The following is a 21,586-nucleotide window of genomic DNA, read 5'->3' as shown; positions in this document are numbered from 1 at the left end:
TCTCCTACTGCTTTATTTTTAAATTAAGGAATCTCCAATGAGTAATTTTTCTAAACTCACATATGGCCCCAGAAACACTGCCTTTAGGTTTTTATGAATCATGGGATTTACTCAAGCCTTTGCCCAAAGGCTGCACATTTTTAGCACACTGTACTGGGAATCGCTGCTGTGGCTCTATGTCCCAATTACATCCATACATTTCTGTAAGTACTTGGACTCTGAGAAAGAAAAGTATTTGTGCAAACACTGAATAAATGTTCTACATCATCAGGGTGGTTTTGATGTTTCTCTGTGGCAGCTGATTTCCAGGGCTGATACTTATTGCCTAGAACCACTGGGAACAAGTCCAATTATCATCACCCCTAGACCAGTGTCCACTGAACTCAGAACAATTCCTGCTGCTGATTTCAGCAGGATCCGAATCTAGTCCCTGCAATCTATTTATTGAGGTGCAGATTTTCACAGGAGCCACAGTGACCAAAAATATAATTGAATAAATTTCAGCTCACCCAGACTGTGCTTTGTAGATTCATTTGAAAACCTCTTGTTCAACGAATAACATAACTAAATTAATAATAGGAATTTTCATTTCTTTCTTTCCCAGTTTATACAGCAATCTCTCTTTTGGTGTTACCCAACTGCATGCACGTCAGGTACTGTAGCTTATGGATTCTGTGCTACTCCTGCCAAAATCAATGGAAACTGGATTGAGTTTTTGATGCATACAGAGGGCTGAAAGCCTCCAGAGTGTATTCATGGAAAGGATGAAAAAGAAACAAGAGTCAGATCATACAAACCTTAAGTTTGACGCATCAGTACTTCAGCAAAATACAACAGCTTTCTCAGGTTCCTGCCTGAACAGTTGTTTCTGCTTAGTCCTTTCTGAAGCTAAAGCAGTCTTATAAACACAATCCAATTCAAACTAACACAGTCCAATTCTATAATTTGAAAGGAGAAAGCGACTTGTGCCATTTGTTCAGGCTGAAGGTATTGAATGATGACTTCCAAGGTAAAAGGTCTCAGCATTCAGTCAGCTGAGTGCTGCAGTTTTCTTACAGGACTCCACCAAAAGAAATTCTAAAGAAACTGATTAAATCTGGATCAGAGGGGAACAATATAATTCTTCAATGCTGTGTTTTAATTTGAGCACAGTGCAAGCTTAATGCTATAACCCTACAGCAAAAGCCTCTGTTTTGATAGATTTCCCTACCATAATGAACATATTCTTTTCATACTTGTCAGTGTAACACACCCCAGGACAGAAAAGGCATTCCAAGTGGCAGACAAAAATTAGTTGTCCTTTCAGAGCTGGAGGAAGTGACATTGTAAGGGGCTGCGTGACAATATTCACTCTCTTTGGGGCGATCATTGTCCCAGCCTGTTGCGACTTCATCAAGTGCCGCAATGCGGCACTGCGGATTCCTGCAGGTCTCATGGTGGCCACTAGGACCAAGGGAGAGACAAGCTGGCCAAACCCAGCGATGCAGCACGCAGCGGCTTGAGATGATGTCTATTACTGTTGTATAAATATTACAAGGAATAGAAATGGCATTGCAGCAGTTCAGCCTGAGTTGCTGATATAAGTGCCAAAGGTTTTGCTGAAGTCTTTAAGGAGCCTGGCAACAGGCAACCATGGAGAGTGGGCTGCCAGAGCCCCTTGTTCCTATTCCTCTCCCATGGCAGACCTATCAGGTCCTGCAGGCAAAATAACACCACTTGTTCCTCTTGCCAGAGCAGCCCCTTAATTTCAGGAGCCCAGTGCCTCAGTGCTGCTGGCTCTCAGGGCCATTGGGATTCCCACTGGGAGAGAGCAGTGTGAAGATGCCCTGAAAGGCGTGATCAGCATGGTGCAGCATGGAACCATACAGGCAGCTCTTAGCTTTCAGCAGCAGAGGAAGGAAACGACAAAACTTTTAAAGAGGGAACCTCACCTTTACTGTCAAAGGCGACTCCCCAAAATGCAAGAGATACAGACCACATTTGTGGAGTAATTTTATATTGCAGCAGTATGTGCTGCCCCTACCTGCAATGAATACATGCTGGACATGAAGGCTAATATATAGACTAATATAAATCCACATGAATGAAACAGGGAATGTGCGATATACACATTCTATGAACTTAGACTTGCATGTATGAACAGTTGCTAAGCAAAAGTTACATTCATAGAGGAAAGAAATGTCTTGAAAGAACAAAGACAACACATAGCTCCTAGACAAGGGCAATTACATGTTTCTTGGTGAAACTGGAAAGGGATCTGCTTTCCATCAGATTTCTCTTTCAATATATTAGTGCTTGCGTGCATCGCACAAGAAGAAGGTCAAAATGTTTACAGCACCTCTCCAATTGTTAAATTTCTCCCAAACACCACCAATACCTGCTTATATTCATGCACGCATATGCAATACAGCTAAGAAACCATAACAATTTGAATAGCAAATACTCACAGTGCTTCATTTGCGTTCAGTCCACAGAGTAAAAAGAAAGTGCAAAATAAAATATACACAGAAAAAAAATCGAAGCCCTCATGGTCTGTTCAGGAATGTTCTACAAGTGCAAGAAGTAGCTAAATAAAAGGAGTCGTACAGTTGTTCTCTGTACTATCTGCCTGCATACAGAATAAAATCTAACTGCCATTGTGGATGGTCTGTCCTGACTACTTCAGCCTAAGTCTTGGCTGAAGCGCCTCACCTGATCGCTACCGCCCTGGCGTGGATGGGAAGACGGGGTGTCTCGCAGATAAACCGGACCCAACCCTTTTAAGACATGACTGAAATTGCCCAAGGAGCCAGTCAGAAGCGCGGGTGCTCACGGAGGGGACTACCCCCTCCCCAGAGCCCGCCCAGCCCAAGCCTCCTCTTGCACCAACAGGGGCTTCTCAGCGGCCTTCAAGCGTCGTCGCAGAGATGCTGCATTGCGGCAATTTATTTATCACAGGAGCCAAGTCCAAAGCTGAAAGCCATGGACAAGAGCCTCTTTCCCCACCCTCCCTTCTCCCAACAAAGCACTTGTAGTGACAGACACAATCTAAGAATCTAATGGCAAAAGATGCAAAAGCAAATCTAAATCACCAACCTGGTGAACAAAGACCTTGCTCAGTAGATGCACCTACATCGCTTTATCACAGCCACCATCCCAACTTCCACAATTTTCTCTTCTATTTGACCCTTAGGTAAACCCCAGTCTCAGCCACAGTCTGGCCCTTGCAAACCACAGACACTTCACACCATCCAGCACTGTGAATGCAAGAGGGATGAGTGCAATTTTAATGGCACTACTGTCCGTTGTTTCCTTCAGTGCCTTTATGTAGCCACCTCATTTGATTCTCTTCCACCTGACCAAGCTATTTCCTCAGGTATCCCTAAAGTACTAAAGAGCAACATGGTACAGCACAACAAAGGTTTCTGGATGATCCTGCAGTGTTTGTTTCTAAGGACCTGCAGATGTCATCCACCACTTGTACACACAAAACCAACGCATTTGAATTATTCACCCCAAAACAGAAACTTATGGAATGTAATTTCGCTTCAGAAGTATCAAACCAGTTAATATGAAATTGATTCATTTATGATAACTAAATTAACATAGAAATTATGAGTATTTGGCTTCAAATTACTGTGAAATTGTTTTATACTTACACCCTTAATGCAGCTCTTAAATTTTCTATTGTCTGAAACACAAAACTGGATATCTATGTAAAGAAATTGGCGCTATTCATATTTCTTTCAGAAGTTTTTACTATTACTTTGCTGATTTAACCATAACATACAAGCTCTTCTCATCATACATACTTACACTCATGTATACTTACATTGCATGCATAACCTTGCAAATTGCAGGAAAAAAACACTATTTGATTTAGATTTTGATTTATATATGCATTTTTCAGGTGCAGATGCAACTATCTACTTCACTAATTAAGCTAAGTACATGTTACTGTTTTGATTTCCAGTTTACTACAGACACAACATTAGTGTTGGAGCTAAAAATATTGAATACTGCTAATAAATAGTACCCTGCACCCAGCAGCTGCAGCTGAAGGTTAAATATCTGACACAATGCTTGAAGTGGTAGACCAACAATTCTGCTACACAGAGTTCCCATCATAATTGTACCCTCTCTTTCACGAGAAACCAGACTTTGGAGTCCTCTCTCATACAAAGCCTGGCTGCAGCACAAAGCCTTTGTCTGTGTTGTTCTACCAGCACAGCAGAGAGACAAAAGCAAATGCTGAAAAAGATAAACCATTCATACCCTATAGGTCACATACAATACCCTTAATTGCACACAGGGAGAAAAGGCAGTGACTGTTATGTGCTTTGAAACATTTTCTGTTTCAATTTTTCCTGTTTGGTGACTGACCCTGGAGCAGGCAGGAGTTCCCAGGGTCACCAACAGTTTTGGACTCCAAAGGGTGTCACAGACGGGCTGAGGACATGCTGGTGTATTTGATACTGGTGTCACGGAAACCTGTGCCATGCAGGCATGCAGCCTCCTTCCCCAGCCAAAGAGGCCTTATTAATGCTGACAGGATTCCATCCAGCTACCCAAAGATCGTCATCCAGCTGCTCTGGGGAGTCGAATCAACTGTGACTTCCAAATCATGGCATAAACTCATCTACATTGAACTTGTTACTTTCTCTCAGATCTCTCTCATCACCTCAACTTCATCTGCTAGGAGCTTTATTCCCATCATATTCTTCAGCTCAGCTTTTGGTTAAGGTACCAAGCTGCATGTCCGCATTAAATCTACAGTTGAGTGTCCTCTGGATTGAGTTGTTCACATTCATTTGACTTTCAACAGTCAAAATGCTTGTTCTACATCTTTTATATTACTGATGAAGAAACTGTATCAGTCAAAGGTGAGGGAGGGCAGGTCACAAGACGAGTAGAGCATGCAAATGAAACAGTATCATGGGAGAGAAGGTTTGCCAGAAATCTCTGTCTCTGGAATTTTGACTTTGGAGTGTGTCGAAGCAGTGACTGCAACACAAGTGAAAGGCTTGCACTACACAAGCTATAAACCCAGGCTTCCTCAAAAAGCATACTGGGCAGTGATTCATGAAACTAATAAGTCTAACCCAGCATTACTCTTATCTTGCTAAGTTCTGCAGCCTGCATGGCTCCAGGCTATTCTGAAAGGGAAAAAAACCCTCCAACCTAATGGGAGCAGGAAAGGTGAATGAGCATAGCACTCAACTACTACATATGCTCCAGGAAGGGAAAAATCCATCTTTTCTAAACACGTAATGTAATTAGGCACCCACACTAAGGATTGATAGAAGTGTTCATCAATTTGCTGGGACATGCCTGGAATACTGCAGGATTAGCAAAATCACTGATCAATGAATTTATGCAAATATATTCTCCCCATAACGACAGAGTTACATTACATCTGTAACAGGCACCAGTGGTTTTCAGAGGCCCTCTCTTGCCTGCTCTTATTTTGTCTCAGCTGGTCTTTGATATAAAGCCTGTCACCACGATGCCATCTGGATAGTGTTCCTTTCACTGTCTTGTACTTCTAACCTCACATTTTGCAATATGTCATAGAATGGAGGTTATGTCAGATTTCAGCTCCATATCTTGTGCAATGACACCACATCTCCCACTGATGTGTATCAGCAAATAAAGACACTCCTTATCAAGCAACAATGCAAGTACCCCATCTTTCCTCCATCAATCCTTTACAGTAATTGTGCATCTCATGTCACTGGGGTCCACCGGCTGTGCAGTGCCTTTCTAAGAGTTCTCCAGAAAAAGCCCTTGCTGCAGTTAATCTTATCTCCAACTCATTTATAGAACAGAACCCTTGTAATAACAGCAGCCAGGTTTGGCAGGAGCATTTCTCCTTCTTTTAAGACCTACAGCGATACAGGAGGCAGGAATAATGGGGAGGGTATAAACTACAGGACATTCTAATAAGTAATGGAGTAAAGAAAATTGGAAATTACCATCTGTCCACTGATACCTCTATACTGTGGGTGCACCATTTCCTAACTGCCAAACTGACTTGTGTTCTTCTTCTGGCACAAGTTGATTGTCTGAGATACACGCTCAGAACAGAAAACGGAGGATACCCTTAGAAAAGCCAAACTCCTTGGTTTTCATCTAATTTCACCTAACTGGTAACTGCTCCAATTACTCATAACCTACCAGTGGTTACTCCCTTCAGTTCTGTGGCACCTATTATGTACATGATGACTGATGAAATAACTAAAGATTTTAAATTCATTTTCTTGATGTACATATATTTGAGCTAACATACACCCTCAGGTAAAAAAAAACCCAAAACACAATAATTTTAACTTTACTGTACTCAAGTATGAACAAGTAAACCAGCTATGCACAACATTTTAAATAGAATTCTCATTTTCATTATTCTATTTAGATATTTTGGTATCAGTTATAGGAACCCAATTTACAGAGCACAAATTGGACCCTGATTACCTCAACCGACCATAATTTCCAGCAAAATAGAGGAGGAAATCACATTTGTGTGGCATTTTCAGGCTTTCATTAAGCAATGACATCTCATGTATTTAGAATTATGTCATGACATTCGCTCCCTGACTCTCCAGGTTGGGAAAGCAAATACAAATCTTCTACCTAGCTAAGACATGCCCAGAATAGGATTCTGCAAATGAGTAAAACTGACTATATAACCGAATGTTCAGCATACACAAGGCAACCCTGGGAACAATTAAACAGCAGCTGTAGCACAAAATAAAGTTTATATGACTAAAGGTAGTATGTATTACAAGCACGCTCACCCCGACATCTCTATCAGAAATTGCACAGGTTACTAAATGTTTTATGAAACAGAACCCTTTGTAACAGGAATGTATTGGATTGAATAAAGTAAGGATGAATGACCCTATTCTGCTTGTAAAATGCTCGGATGGCTGATGTGTCGGACAATGACCAGGGGATGCAGACCACAACTGGTCTGGCAGAGCACACTAGGTCCCCTGTGCCGAGGCACAGACCAAAGGAAAGCACCACATGGGGTTGGAGCTGGGTGTTTTTCTGAGGAGCAGGAAGAGGACTGAGGCACAAATGTTGGCAGAGAAAAGCTTAGGTATGCAAACACTAACTTGTTTCTTTTAGATCAAATATTTAGGGCTCATTTGGAATTGAAGTCCCAACTTAAAATTGCACGGAACATTTGGGTGGCTGCAGTTGCACCAATATTACTGGTGAGTGAATTGCAATGAACTGCCACAGAGACAAAGGGTGGGTTCCTGCGTGTGTAGTTCATTGCTAAAGACTCAATGACAGAATCAGTGCTTATTCATTTAAAAAAGAGGGTGAAACTCAGGAAAAGAGATTTTTCAAGCTGAGAGATATGAAAGACACACAACAATTAACATGATTAACAACAACCAAACCCCCAAATCATGCCGTACTCGCTCTATACAGGAAGAAATCATTTTCTGCCTTAATAGAAAACTCTCCACAGACCTCCTGGGATTAGCTCTTGGTACGGTAAAAACTTTTGGGTACAGAAATTGTTTTTCACAAAAAATCTGCAAGGAAGAGGATGTGTTCATGCTCCAGACCCTCTGGCTATCACTCAAAGTAGGGTGAAAACCACCTTTACAATATAAATCAAGGAGAACACTCCATCTAAGTTGCCAACAGCAACTCCTGATTCTCTCTCTCCTACCCACATGGCATAATTGCCATGTCACTGTGCAGGTTTCGAGCTACCCCAGTGAGGCATGCCAATAATAAATAAAGGCTTTTTTTTGCAAAATTGAGTTCTGTATCTCACTGTCCAATGGGTCCTAAAACCACGAGTGTCATTCAGCCCTGCCAGTCTAATGACAATAGCACATCCATTCACTTCAGTTTACCCAGTTCCAATGAACCTGCTGAACCACCTTCAAGTTAATTCCTTTTATTCATATATCCTAAGAGACTGAAGGTGAAATTCTGAGAGAGTTTTATCACTGATGGTTCATAATTTTGGACATTTGGAAATACAGTTCTGGACTTATCTCTAGCCTACAAAGGATATGAACACTGAATTGCACATGCATTAAGGAATATGGCACAATTATTTTGAGGATTTTGGGGTTTGGGGTTTTTGTATGGTTTTGTGAGGATTTTTAATAAGCTTTCAAAGTTCTACACTAATACATATTTCTCAATAATACTGTTATTGCCAACTATTGCCACAGGACATAATTAAAAATTAAGCAGAGCAGAAAATCTTCTACTAATAATGACACTATAGGTAAGCAAAGTTCCACATTCATTTTCTTCTACTTTTCAGCACATTTCCAGCAGGCCATAAGTTAGTTAATAACTTGTGCCACCCCTTCAAGAAACCATGCCCCTTTTCCATTTTGTTACTGGTTCAGTGGTCGCACACACCTTTCTCTGCCTTGGAATGCAAGAAGAAACCCACTGAAATCTGCTTTATCATCTTATGAAAATGGGGAGAGGAAGTATGTCAACAAGAAATATCCTGATTTTAGCAACAGATTAAAGGCAAAACCTGTATGGGAAATAATACAGAAAATCTGACAAAATGAACAAACCAAGACCCACTGCAAATACCAGGAGCTTTTTAAGGAGGGATGTCAGTGCTGCATTTCACCTTGCTGCAGGGGCAAAGACAATCAATAGAAGGCACCAAAGCACTTCGTAGTCAACATTATTGCAACTTTTTAACCCAAAACTCAGTCACCAGTAGCACTTGAGACCTTCATTATGATCTACATAGGTCAGATCATAGGATCAAGGATTAGGACAATTGGAATATGGAAGCTCATATACAAAGCAGTGACCAAAAGACTCTGTGTGCTCTGGGAGATGCTGTCAGCACCTTGGGCTGGTACAAGCTCCAGCTGAGGTTAGCACCTCATTGTACCAGGTCAGGTACCGAAATTAGCCACAAATTTCAGCCCTGTTTCCATCTCTGCTCTCTGCTATTTGTTGGTACAGGCATGTATTCACAATGTGGAAAAAGAAAATAACAGTAGTGAGTGGAGACAGCTTGTTGATAGAAGAAATAACTAATGTGGACCATGGAGAGCTCTTCATTTTGAAGGACAACTGCACAACTTTCTCCTCTTCCTACATCTACCAAATCGCCAAACTCCTTGCACTCATAGGTTTTGAGGAATTCAAGGGGAATGAACTGTGCAATCCAGAAACCAAAATGCTTTTAAAGAAAGTGCTTGGGGTTTTGTTAAAGTAATGCTCAGCATTTGATGCCCTGAGTTATCTTTCAGAATTTAGAGCTCTGTAGATGGGTGGGTGTGCAGAGAAAAGATGCAGAAGTGGAAACATTTGGTACCAGAAATGTCACAGGTTTTCAGGAAGCTAAAGAGGAAATACATTATTTGGTACCTTTGTAAACTCTGCAAGCAGATAATTAAGAGTAGTTTTTGCCAGAATAATTAAATATTTCCTACACACTGCATTACAGGTTAAAACATATCTGCATAAAATACGTTGTGGGTCTCAAATGATGAAATTTAGTTTCACTTAATATGCTTTGATGGTTCAAATTGCTTTAATTTTTTAACATTTCTGACTTTTACAACTGAAGATGTGATATTCTCTGGGGCATTAAGCTAATTAATTTTGATAAAGAGATTAAATACTCAAACTTTCTTTGAAGAAAAACTTGGGAAAAAAACAGATTAGATTGGAAATAGAAAATTCCCATTTTGTGACTGCAAGAAAAATACCTCTAGAAATAGACACTATCAATCTATTTTCTCATCTTTTAGAAATAAGATTGATTTTTCCTGTAGCAGTTTGTCTGTGCTGAAAATTAAAAATGCATTAAAGGGCTGATTAGGATGTATTTTATATATCCCCCTTTTCTCCCACCCACAAGTAACTGGCATAGAATTAACTGATTAAAAACAGAGCAGTAAATAAACTAATTCAACATTTACTACATTCTGGGGTGAAGAAATGCACTCCTAGCAACTTTTTCATAGCCTGCAGACTCGGTATATTACAAAAAAGGCTCATTTATTATCCAGACTATTTCACTGAAAGCCATAGCACAGTCTGTCTGATTCACTTGCTGCGGATAGGGAAAATCAGCCCATCAAAAAAAGAGAAAAGCCTCAGTTTTAGAGGTGCTGATGATTTCTTTCTCCTTGTCTGTCTCTCTTTCCCCACACAGCAGACTTTTCAATCTGACAGACAAGCAAAACTTCATAGTGGTAACACATTACTTTTCCTGAAAAGTGCTATTCATAAAGAAATCAAACAATACTCTTGACAACATAAGTTGCCAGATAAGGAAGTCTGCAGGTACCTACTGTTAGCTCAGTATGAGCGACACGCTCTCTGATCCATAGCAGTATCCCAGCTTGGGAAACAGAGGGGCCAAAGGTGTCCCAGCTGAGTGTGATAGACACACACACAGCCACCACTCCCTGGTCCCTCAGAAAACTGAACTTGCTTCCGCTGAAACCGATGGCAAAACTCCTTTGAGCACCAGTGCAAGCTAGTAGAGCCCTTGGGGATGTTTCCTTGGGGAATCATCAGCTGTGTTTTCAAACCACTGTGGTGCGTGGCACAGCACTGCCTATACAGCCTGTTATTTTGCCTGTTTTCAAAAGCCAAAGGCAATGTCTGGAGCCTGCAGGTGCCAGGTCTGTGTGAGGCAGGTGCTTCCTTTAACCATGTAACATTTGCTGTTTCAGCCCCTGTGACTTAAAGGCAAGGTTTTCAGCAGCCTGAGCAGGCCCTCCTTGCTGTATTTAAGTATACACTGCTTCAGTGCTGGACCAGCTGCAGTTCAGATGCTGAGGGTGTCTGTTCCCTACCACCCTGGCTCCCTCTCCATTTTGGCTGAGGTCTGTGTGCTTGCACAGGTATTAACACTTTCAGCTTTGCAGTATTAACTTTCAGGTAACAGGGAAAGCTTTGTATCAGTTCATATAGTCAAAACCTACTCCAGAAAAGGTCTCAGAGTGAACAAGTAACTATTAGTAATAAGCAAATTATCTACTCAGATACCGAGTTCTGGGTAATATTGGATTTTACATTACAGTGACAGTGCTCTAAATCTAATGTGCTTTTTCTCTGTTAGAGTCAGCATTCACTGTCAAATCCTTTCTTCTTTTTTTGGTCTGTGAGGCAGCCTTAACAGCCGATGTGTAAAGTTTGTGGTACATGAAGAGCACAACGTGGTGTTATTTCAGCCCTCAGAGAAGGATCCTCCCCAGAAGCCAATGACTGCACTGAACAAGCCTGCCAAACGCCTGTCTCTCCTCCCTCTTACATACCAAACACCTTTTAAACAGCTTTTTGTCTAGGGCAATTGTCAGATACCTCATAATATTGTTCCCCATGAACCTGTTACCCATCCGCTCCCAACATTACACAGAGCTGGCCAGGATGCTGGCTGCAGAGCATAGCTCGGGCACACTCTGAATACTGCTGAACCCCATCTGTTCCACGCAGCAGCAAGCACGGCAATATCCCCATTCCCCAGGAACAGCAGCATAGAAGTCGTCTATTGTGGTTTAATTAGCAGTAACCCCAGGCTGGGGGAAGCGTCAGATCCCACTCTGCTACCTACAGCCCTGGTGTGAGGTGGGAAGGAAGGATAAAGCCCCCCGGGCTCACCCAGCACTGCAGCACGAGCAGAGCTGCCCCCCCACCGCCCCAGCACAGCACCAAGTCAACTCACAGGATCTCCAGGTCGCGCAGGGCTCGGAAGGCTCCATCTTCGATGCAGCTGATCTGGTTGTTGTCCAGTTGCCTGCAGAAAGGAAGGGAGAGGATGAAGGCTGGCGGGGACGGGCAGAGCTGTCTGGGAGCACCAGGCTGGGGCTTCCCCGTGCCCGAGGTGTCCCTGCACCCCCTCGCAGCGCCTGCTCCCACCCGGCGCAGGGCTGGCGGCTGCCACGCTGCGCTGGCGGTGCTGCTGCTGCCTGACAGCGCCGCACGCTCCCGCGCACTGGAGCCTGGCAGGTCTCAGTAAATATTAATTGTGCTTCTTTTTTTTTTTTTTAAAGGCAGAAGGGAGTAATTTCATTACATTGGGGCATCCAATCCATTATGAGCTTTTACCGTCATGTCACTGAAACAATTTCATTAAGCTAAAGGCCTGTAAATCATTGGAGGTCACTGGGCTGCCCTCCGTGACCTCCCAGAATGCCTTTTTTTCGTTTACTGGAAGTTGGAGTCCTCTGTCCTGACAGTCCTAAATCTCCAGGCTTTATCTGCCCAAGAGCTGTGAGAGTGCACAGGGAATACACCAATTCCAAATTAGACTCAACTAATCTAATTTTATAGTCTTTTTATTATTCTAAGCACCAAATGTCTGTGGTGGTTCGATGCCTCTCTGCATTGTTACTGGTCCCATCTGGTAGCCCATTCTATTGAAAGATTTCTGACTAAATGCAGATTCTGTCTAACTGCATCAGGGAGAGCAACCCAGTGACAGAAAGCATTATACACACGTACACTTAAGACGCTATTTTGCTTCAAAATGTGTAATTTAATATTTGGATGGTGGAGTTCTCTCATTTGTCTCCCTGCATATGCATGGTTTCAATACGTTTTACAATATATGCAATACAGCAGTACAGCTACATATGTCTCTTTTGCTTCGAAAATTAAAGATGTAAGTTGCAATTTAAAATTCAGTGATTAAATTTTCTGACATCTGATCTCTTAAATTTTACACTTGGAGAAATAAAATTATTTACCTACCCATGTGGAGGTAAAATATCTGCATTTCATAAAAACAGATGCAGGCTCCTGACTATATTATACTGTCCTTTGCACAACATAAACTGTAGATGTAGTGAGGAATGGACGGTTTGTCCTGTGTATGTAAAGTATCATACACAAAGATACCAAGATTGCATTGCACTTGCTGGCTGCTATTAAAAAATACTAAATATATACACAGAGATAACAAATACATTACACCCAAGTATAATATATTTGTATAATTATACCAACTTCTACCCAATTATTTCCCGTGCCTAAGTTTTGGTCTAAATAGACATTTGTCACAACACTTTTATTATACTACAATAAAGCACAGACAGAGCAAATATAATCTTTATGCACCTCTTTTAAGGATTTTGATTGACTAACATTGAGCATCTTGAATATGTATGGATTTGACAACTACAGGAAAGCTATCCTTTGCAGTTTGTATCCTAATGTAGTCTGATCTCGATGTGCATAAAAATCCATACACCCTGTAAGGTCTACTTCAACCTGACAGATACCGGGATGCACAATCATCCAAAATGGACTTTTCTGTAGCATAAGACTTCATGCATAGCATATATACATATGTATATAGGTATATATAGACATACATATTTATGCTCTCTCTGTTTCTCCCAGCATCTAGCATAGATGCTAAAAACTATATATTTTTGACTGCTGGGAGGACCAGTGGCTGCTGAGAGGCTTTTTCTGAAATCCCTGGTTAATTGTGTGGGTTGTTAAAAATTGATTGCTCAACCAGAAACGATGCTACATTTCAGGAGGGATGAACTTAAAATGAGTTAAATATAACGCTGGTTGCACGACTGAGTACTTTATACTTTGCTTTATTAAGCATAAAGTTGTCATACGCCAGCATGATAAAGAGAAAGCATGGCAACTTGAGAAACACCTCTCTCTTTTTCTATGGGAAGTAAAGCATTATATATGGCCTATTTTTGAATTAGACTACAGTACTGAGGTTTTTTTGCCAAATACGCTAAAATAAGCAAACAAACCCGGTATTCAGTCACAAAGTCTTCTGATTAAAGGCTTTCACATGAGGTGTATTGGATTTTTAAAAACATGCTACTCATAGATTGATTTCTGTTGAAACAGCATAATGACAATCATATTTCCATAGGTCCAGTCAGCTGGTGCTAACAACCAGGTTTAGTGTGTGAATAACTCACCTCTGGATGCCCAGAAGACATGAACCGCACATGCCAATAAATAGGGAAAATATTAATCAAATACACACCTTGATTTTGTGTGCCCCATAGAAAAAATGTGTGCATTCTCTGGGGACACCCACAGTTTTAATGCTTCTTTGTAACAGAGCTCACGTCTCCTGGTATCTACCAGGCTAAAGTATTCAGACCTGCATTAAAATCTTAAGCATAAGATTTTCTTCTCAAAATGAACAGAACTAAAATTAGGTATGACTTTTCAAGACCCTTCACCTCCCATTTATTTCTTTTCGTGTCAAGATGGAAATTCTCTTTCTTTGCCTGTGAAGAGCCCCCTGGTGAGAGGTTAAGCACAGACTAGAGATTTAAGAGTTTCAAGTCTAAACAACATCTTCCTTCCAAGAGGCAGCTTAAAGTTTTGAGTAAACTACACATGAAGCTTGAAGTCAAAGGCAGGTGCTCAACTCATACTTTTATACCTCTGAAAACTCCTGTGATGTGGGCAATGCACAAAAGAGCCATACCTAACATTTGTGGAGAAGAACATCTTAGAATCATAGAATAGTTAGGGTTGGGGAGGACCTTAAGATCATCTAGTTCCAACCCTGCCACGGGTTCTTCTTGCCTGAAGAAAACTAATCATGTGCAGAGAAAATGAACATTCAACTTCGAAAAAAAGAAAAGTATTTTGGAACAGGCGGCACTTCCTGGAGGAACATGGGACGCTGCTCTCCTTTCTTCACCACTGCCATCTGGATGGAGCAGTTGTACACACGGAGCGCTGCTACCCCAGGCACAGATCAGCTGCTCCAGGCTTACAGGTGAACTTAGAAAATTGTCTCAGCCAGCAGAAGCATTTATTCAGATTTAAATGCCATCCCTATTTGTCAGTGTTCATATCCCTTCTAGAAGATCTTTTCCTCCTTAGTATTACAAACAAGGTGTTAGGCATGTAACGGTGTAATGTAATGGCGAACAAAGGTCAGACAACACAAGCTCAGATTTAAGAGACAATTTTAACATGGACAAAGTCACTTTTTATACTTCCATTTACTCCTGCCTTTTGAAGGAACACAGCATTTACCACAGACTAGCTGAAACTACCAAGTGATTCAGCTGCCTCTGAAGAAAATGAGGGCTATCACATGGAAAATGTAAGCCTCTAAAGAGACAAAAGGGTGAATGGAAGCGACAGCAACTGAGCTCTGTGAAACAGCCACACAATTCACGGCACATTATAAGAGCTACAAGCCAAACCATGGACAAATAAGCACTGCCCAAATTTGAACGTCTAAGTTTTTGCTGCGGTACATAGACATCTAACTTTTGTTTGGGTTAAATTGTTTGTGTTAACGCTGAAGCTCTCATGAACAAGAGACAACACACTGGACCTAGGCTGGGGATATCGTCAGAAGGGTTCCTGCTCCAACAGCAGTGAGAAGAGATCACAGCCTGGGAAACCCAGCAGCTCATGTGTGATTGAATTACCCACTGTGACCCTCAGAGGCTCCAGGGATCCGAGGTTTCCATGACAGGCAATTAGCGACAAGCAGTACCAACAGATGCAAAGAGCAATTCCAGAAGATCTCGGAGAATGGAGAGAACCGCTTGAGCAAGGAAAACAGTAAATGGGGATATGGGATTGAGCTGAAGTGTAACACAGACTAATACTTAGAAAGAATACAAGAATTTATAAAACCATTTGGAGAATTAGGCATCTTTCATATGCTAGAGCTGTAATACACAATGCTGCATGTAGTATCATAATCTGACTAACCTTGACTAGTCTCGGTTTTCATCAAAAAGCAGGAAAATTGTGCAACTAAATTATATGCAACTTACTGATCTCTATCTTTAAAATTGATGTTTTAAAGAAAAAAATGATACAAATCACCTTTCTATGAAATGAGAAATAATGATGATTCTTCATAGATTAATATCACTGGACAGTCTACGGGTTGGCCAAGACACCACTTTAACTGTTTAAAACACAATTCCCCTGACAGAGTATAACTCCAGCTTATCCATTTAGATTTGTACATTATCTATCATACATGAGAATACAATTTCAAGTAACATTTAGAATGAATAGGATTTTATGATGTTGATATTCTTTTGCCGTTTGAAATCATCCTTTAAATACTGAGGTTTGGAAGTTTTGCTAACAATAATAAGGCATATTTACTTTACAAATGCATTTGAAAGATTAAAATCCCAAGCAACAAAGCTGATATCATTTTAATCATGCTATTAGAATTAAGGTTTTATTTTCTTCTTAACCCAAAACTATTCTAAAAGATTAAAGAAGTGAATTCATTCAGGGCAAAATTTTCCAAAACAGAAATAACCTAATCTTTTACTAACATTAGTAACTACCAGCAGAAGTTCATGTTTAAAATGCTACATCTGTACTACAAGCATGTTTCTCTGTAGTACACCAACTAATCTGATGCCATACATGCTTTCAACATTTTTCTGCAAATAGCCATCCTCACATTCATGAGGAAGAGGTCCTTCAAGCATCATCATTTCACAGTAATGAATTATATCATCAGTGTTTTGCACTTTGTTTCAGTGATGGGGTTCTTTTTCCATTTCCAAACACTACCAAGGCCACCGCAGAGCTCAAATATTAATCTGGTTTTAATTATACTGTGACACTAGTTTAATTACTGTAACATCTTTCTACATTTTGTCCAGAATCTAGTTAAATAATTAAATAAAAGCCTGTATTAACAAGTACTGTAATAAATACTTTTCAGCTTTGTTTCTCATACTGTTCAGCATAAAAAGAAGTGTTAGAATAGTAGTGTATGAAATTACTCTGCTAATGTTACAGGTATTTACTGCTGCAGATCCCAGATTTAGCAAGAGCCATTTCCTCATTAATAAAAGACTTGCATATTTAGCCAGAATTAAAGGTGAAGTATTTAAAGGAATTTTCAATAGCCATTTCACAGGAAGGTAAACTCACTGTAAGTTATTATAGAACTTACAGAATTGTTAGGAAGACAAGGAATTTGGTTCATTAAATCTCCAAAAGACAACATTTTCCTCAAACCTATTCACTTTTTTCCTAATCCAGCCTGCTGGGTCTATGCCACCAATGTGCTGCAAAGTTTAGACCCTAATCCTGCAGCTCTTCCCTAACCTGTAAGAATTAGAGAGACCCTCTACAACATTTATTGTCTGTCCTCAGAAATAGCACTTGTATAACTTTGGGAATGTTAATGTTTCAAAGGAAAGGACACCAAGACATCTATGTGAAATTTCTCACATAGTAAGGTCCTTATGATTAAATTGATAAGGATACACCGTGAGTGGTAATAGATGCTCCTTTAAAATCATACAAATTCAATTAAATTGAAAAAATATAGATTTTTTTTCAAAGTGCTTTTCATGCATTTTTCATGTTTAATTTTTACTTTCTATTGATGCTTTACTAAAATCATTCTAGAAGACGTTGCTTGTATTAGACAACTTTGAGAATGGATATATTAAATTCAACATGAAATTAACTCTCAAGTGGAGTAAATCGGTGGTTCGGAACAGCAGTGACAAAGCTGCTGTGAACAAGCTGAAATCTTGCTCTGGGAATTTTACAAGTGTTCCAAAATTCCTTTTTTGTTGCTGTTTCCTAAAGATGTTGTTTTGCCAAAGGCTACGGTTGAAGCATTGTGCAGAAACAGCTCATCTGCATGAAACAATTGGGCACAGTCCTACTCTCTGCTTCAGTTATCATAACCAACCTATGTTGCCAGGTTGTTAAACAAGAAGGAAGGAATATCTGATCTGGAGGGGAAGACTTGCTTTTAAATACATACTCTGCAGACTATTCAAAAGTATCAAGTATTTACTGTAAGTTGTATTATTAAGTTAACTCACAATTCCAACTGTTGCTGTCAAAAGCCTGACATCATTCCAGCTTAATGCAAAACTCAAGTGGCAAATGAGCATGCCGACTACTTGTGCCTCTTCCCACAAGGATAAATACAACAGAGCCAAGATTTCCTTTCAATATTGGGGGGGTTATGACAATATTTTTTCTTCTTTCTTTAACTCTCATGGTTGCTGATGTAACAAACAGTGCATACCAAGCACATAATGGCTGTCTCCATAGCAATTGGGGCAGGTTTTGCCGTTTCCCTAGTTACTCTTGACTGATAACCATCTGTTGTTCTCCTCTGCCATAGCCCCGAAGGGGAAAAGGGGAAGAAATGAAGAAGAAAAAAATGGGTGTTAGAGAATAGGAAAGTTACTTACTATAGTGGTTTTTACATTTTTCAGAGGATTTGCACTTACTTAAACCTTTATTTACTGTTATTTTCAGTTGACAAGTATCAAACACCACATGTAAAGCAAAGTTTATTCCTAAATGTTACTAATCATTCACTTAACTAACACCAGGTCATACTGGGGAGTCATATTAGGAATATTAATAGGAAATCATTAGGGATGTTATTATTAAACTGTGAAAAAGCTGAAACTAAGGCACATATATAGAAAAAAATTATGCAGATGTTTAAGCTAAATAATTGGTAGACATTTGCAATGTCCACAGAGTATGGGATAGAGCAGCGCAGCATCCACTCAGCTACTGCAGGTGGGATAGGATCACTAAGGCACTGCTACTTCCCACCTGAACTGCAACAACTGTTGGAAGTTACCTCTATGGCTATTACTTCCCTCAAACCTTGAGGCCCTTCCTCCCCTCCAGCAAGCTTGTGTGGTGCTACAGGAGAGACACAGCGGGACCACAGAAGCAGGCTCCCCATGCCTGCATCCTTCTTTGAGGACAGCAGCACTGCTGCACTTACACCACGGGCAGCCCCTGCGGTCCTGCTGCCCAAGGTCTGCACCAAGATACGCACCATAACAGGATCACACAGGCTCATGGACCATCATGGTATTAGTTACATGGAACTAATAGCACGTAAGTCATGCTCACTTTGAAGGAAAACCAAATAAGCCCCCACAGGCAAGCTACTATGGCAGATCAATACAGTGCAGGCAACTGGGGTTTGGGCTTTTTCATTGAAAATGAAGCTGTGCCTATGTTCTGGGTAGTAACAAATTCATTACAGAACCAAAATGTACAAAAGAAAAAGAATGCTTCATGCTAGAATATTGACATTTATATCAGATATCAAAGACAAAGGAAATTTGTTTAGAGCTCTCCTACTACTGAGGAGCTCCCCACATTGTATTTCTGCAATATGGCTTCAGTAGGCCAGAGGACTGCAAAACACTGCAGAGTAATACAAGGGGTAATGGTTGGACCTGATGATCTTAAAGGTCTTTTCCAACCTAATTGATTCTGTGATTTTCTATGATCCTAAGGAGGCAGGGCCACTGCTCTGCTGATTCTTATCGGCAATGGGACAGGAGATGTGCTGGACAGAGATGGCACTGTTGCTGCCCTGAGGACACCACCAAAGGGCTTCCCAGCCCCTGCTAGCGGAAGCTCCAGCAACACAGGGCTGCCTAGGGCTTACCGGGACCACGGCTAAAGATGCTTCTGGTACTGCCAGGCTAATGGGTGGGATACAGTGAAGCAGTGTGGTTATTTAACACTAAGCAAGGGAGCTGCTTAGCAAAAATCATAATTCTGCTGTTTCATTATCTACCCATTTTAATTTTCTTTACTAATAATGTATGAAATTCAGCTTTAACAGGAAAAAACAGAGCTCTTGTGCCTTTAAGAGGCTTTGTTTTTTTCAGCAAACATGAAGATTACATGCTGAGATGGAGGGCGCGGCAGAGAGCAAGTGCAACCAACCTCGCAGTTAGGTGAAGGTAAACTGGCCCAGGGCCAGCCAGCAGAAGTACCTATTTTACACAGTTAGGAAGATGACAGAGCAAAAAGGAACCTTGACATTCAATTTCCAGACATCTGTGCCCTTCAAAATCACATATTACATTACATCCATTCCACCACCTGCAGTCATACCACAAATTGAGGTATGTTTTCAAGCTCTTAAGACAAAAATTAGGAGGAAATTATACCAAAACAGTAAATGTTGTGAGTAAAGACACAGCAGAGTGCCAAACTTGTTACATGGCTGGTAAATTTGGGCAAACCAGTAAAGATTCTTGTGCTTTGGTGACTTTTTTTTTTTAATTAGAAAATTAAGATTAATACTTAGTAGATGAATACCCAAATAATTATCATTTTACACTTATACACTGTGGTATCTTTGTATAACACACCAATAAATGTCTCAGGCAGATGCTGGTTTATCAGACTGTTTTGAAAAAACAAAATTAGGCAGTTAAAGCTGTAAAGGGAAGAACAGGTTTGAACATCTCAGTGCGCCTGATATGGGCTTCCAGGGCTGATCCTGCTTAGCACAGGCTCTGCGACTTCTCTACAGGGTTCCAAAAAGCAGACCATTGCATTTGAATACAGCTCAGATTTTAGGATGAATGCATGGCACTCCAGATGATGAAAGGTGTGGTGGGGGCTGCTTCCAGGTTTTTTTTTGTTGGTTTTGCCCCTTTTCTACTCATCAAGCAACAGCAATTTGCCTTTGAGACATGAAATTTAAAGTATTCTAGTAATTTCCACTGTAAATTTGGCCGTTGACAAAAGCAATGAAAAATTAGTGTTTTCAATTCTTGTAAGATAAGAAGCCATTTGACTTCACTACAGCTTTGTCTTATTCACTGCCTACCTGTCTGGGCACTATCAAAGGCAGGGATTTTGGTTTTAACATGCAAATGCTCCTAAATGGCTGAGGTCCACATGCAGCTCCAGATTCCAGCTCCTCATTCTGATTACACATATCTCTGCTTTGCAGGTATGTGACTTCTCGGGCCTACTGAAAACGAGCAGCAGACCCAGGTACATCATGTAACTATGCTCCTTAGGCTGTAGCCCTATTACTGATATAAACCAAGGCCAGCAATGGATACTATAAAGACATCTGAAATTTGTTTTCCTGTGGTTGTTTCAATGCACATGCAATGTTCTGATCCTCAGTTTTTAAGAGTCTTTGTAATTGTCACTTCTTACCATCATATCTCATTTTGCAAGTCAGATCTGTGGTTGACTTTAATCAATACTAGGTAAGCATATGGGCAGGTTTAGACGAGTTGGAGCTAAGGGTGAAAGAGAGACATTAGAATTCAGCCTGAAGCTTCTGAGCTCTTAAGGCATTTACCTCAAACTTCATTCTCACTACTCAAGGCAATGAATTCAAATTCAACATCCAAATTCCCACTAGAATTCCTTCTTATGGTGTGACTCTGTACTTCATTGACTCAAATTTGCTTGTTCTCCTACGTGATTTCAAACAAATAGGTTAACATAAGGTGTGCTTAGGGTTTTTGCATTACCAGCTTATGCTACAACTTTAATGAACGGGTGGGTTCTCGCTGTGCACTTTGATGTATTTATTTACATTTGTACTATGTTCATAAAAATAGTACTCTGTCCTTCTCTGGGCAATCTGTGCTTGCATATGTAACTTATGGAGATACATAAGTGCATTTGCTTACTCATATACGAGTAAGCAAATACCATTCTTGTTACTCTGAGAAGACTGGTAAAGGGTTGAAATAAGCGCTAAAATCTGTTGGTTTATTACTGTCACAAAGTGGGGTATTCTCATGAAACAGACTGTAAAAAAGAAACCAGTGCTCCCGAATCAGGGAAGCACTGTCTGAGCGTGACTTCAGGC

At 40.6% G+C, this 21,586-nt stretch overlaps 1 protein-coding gene across 3 annotated transcripts in view; it reads right to left on the bottom strand.

Annotated features, from left to right (window-relative positions):
- SLIT3 (slit guidance ligand 3) overlaps positions 1–21,586 on the bottom strand; it is a 520,423-nt gene that overhangs the window by 218,282 nt on the left and 280,555 nt on the right. For all 3 annotated transcript variants that reach the window (XM_061348428.1, XM_061348427.1, XM_061348429.1), the window contains exon 7: positions 11,675–11,746. In XM_061348428.1, the coding sequence (XP_061204412.1) occupies positions 11,675–11,746 (72 nt within the window). The remainder of the gene's footprint in view (positions 1–11,674; positions 11,747–21,586) is intronic.

Source organism: Neopsephotus bourkii, unplaced genomic scaffold (genome assembly GCF_033783945.1).
Source record: "Neopsephotus bourkii isolate Nb327-2 ecotype Australia unplaced genomic scaffold, CSIRO-AGI_Nbou_v1 NB_357, whole genome shotgun sequence".
In the NCBI taxonomy this organism is placed as follows: Eukaryota; Metazoa; Chordata; class Aves; order Psittaciformes; family Psittacidae; genus Neopsephotus; species Neopsephotus bourkii.
This window is presented reverse-complemented; position numbering and strand designations above follow the sequence as displayed.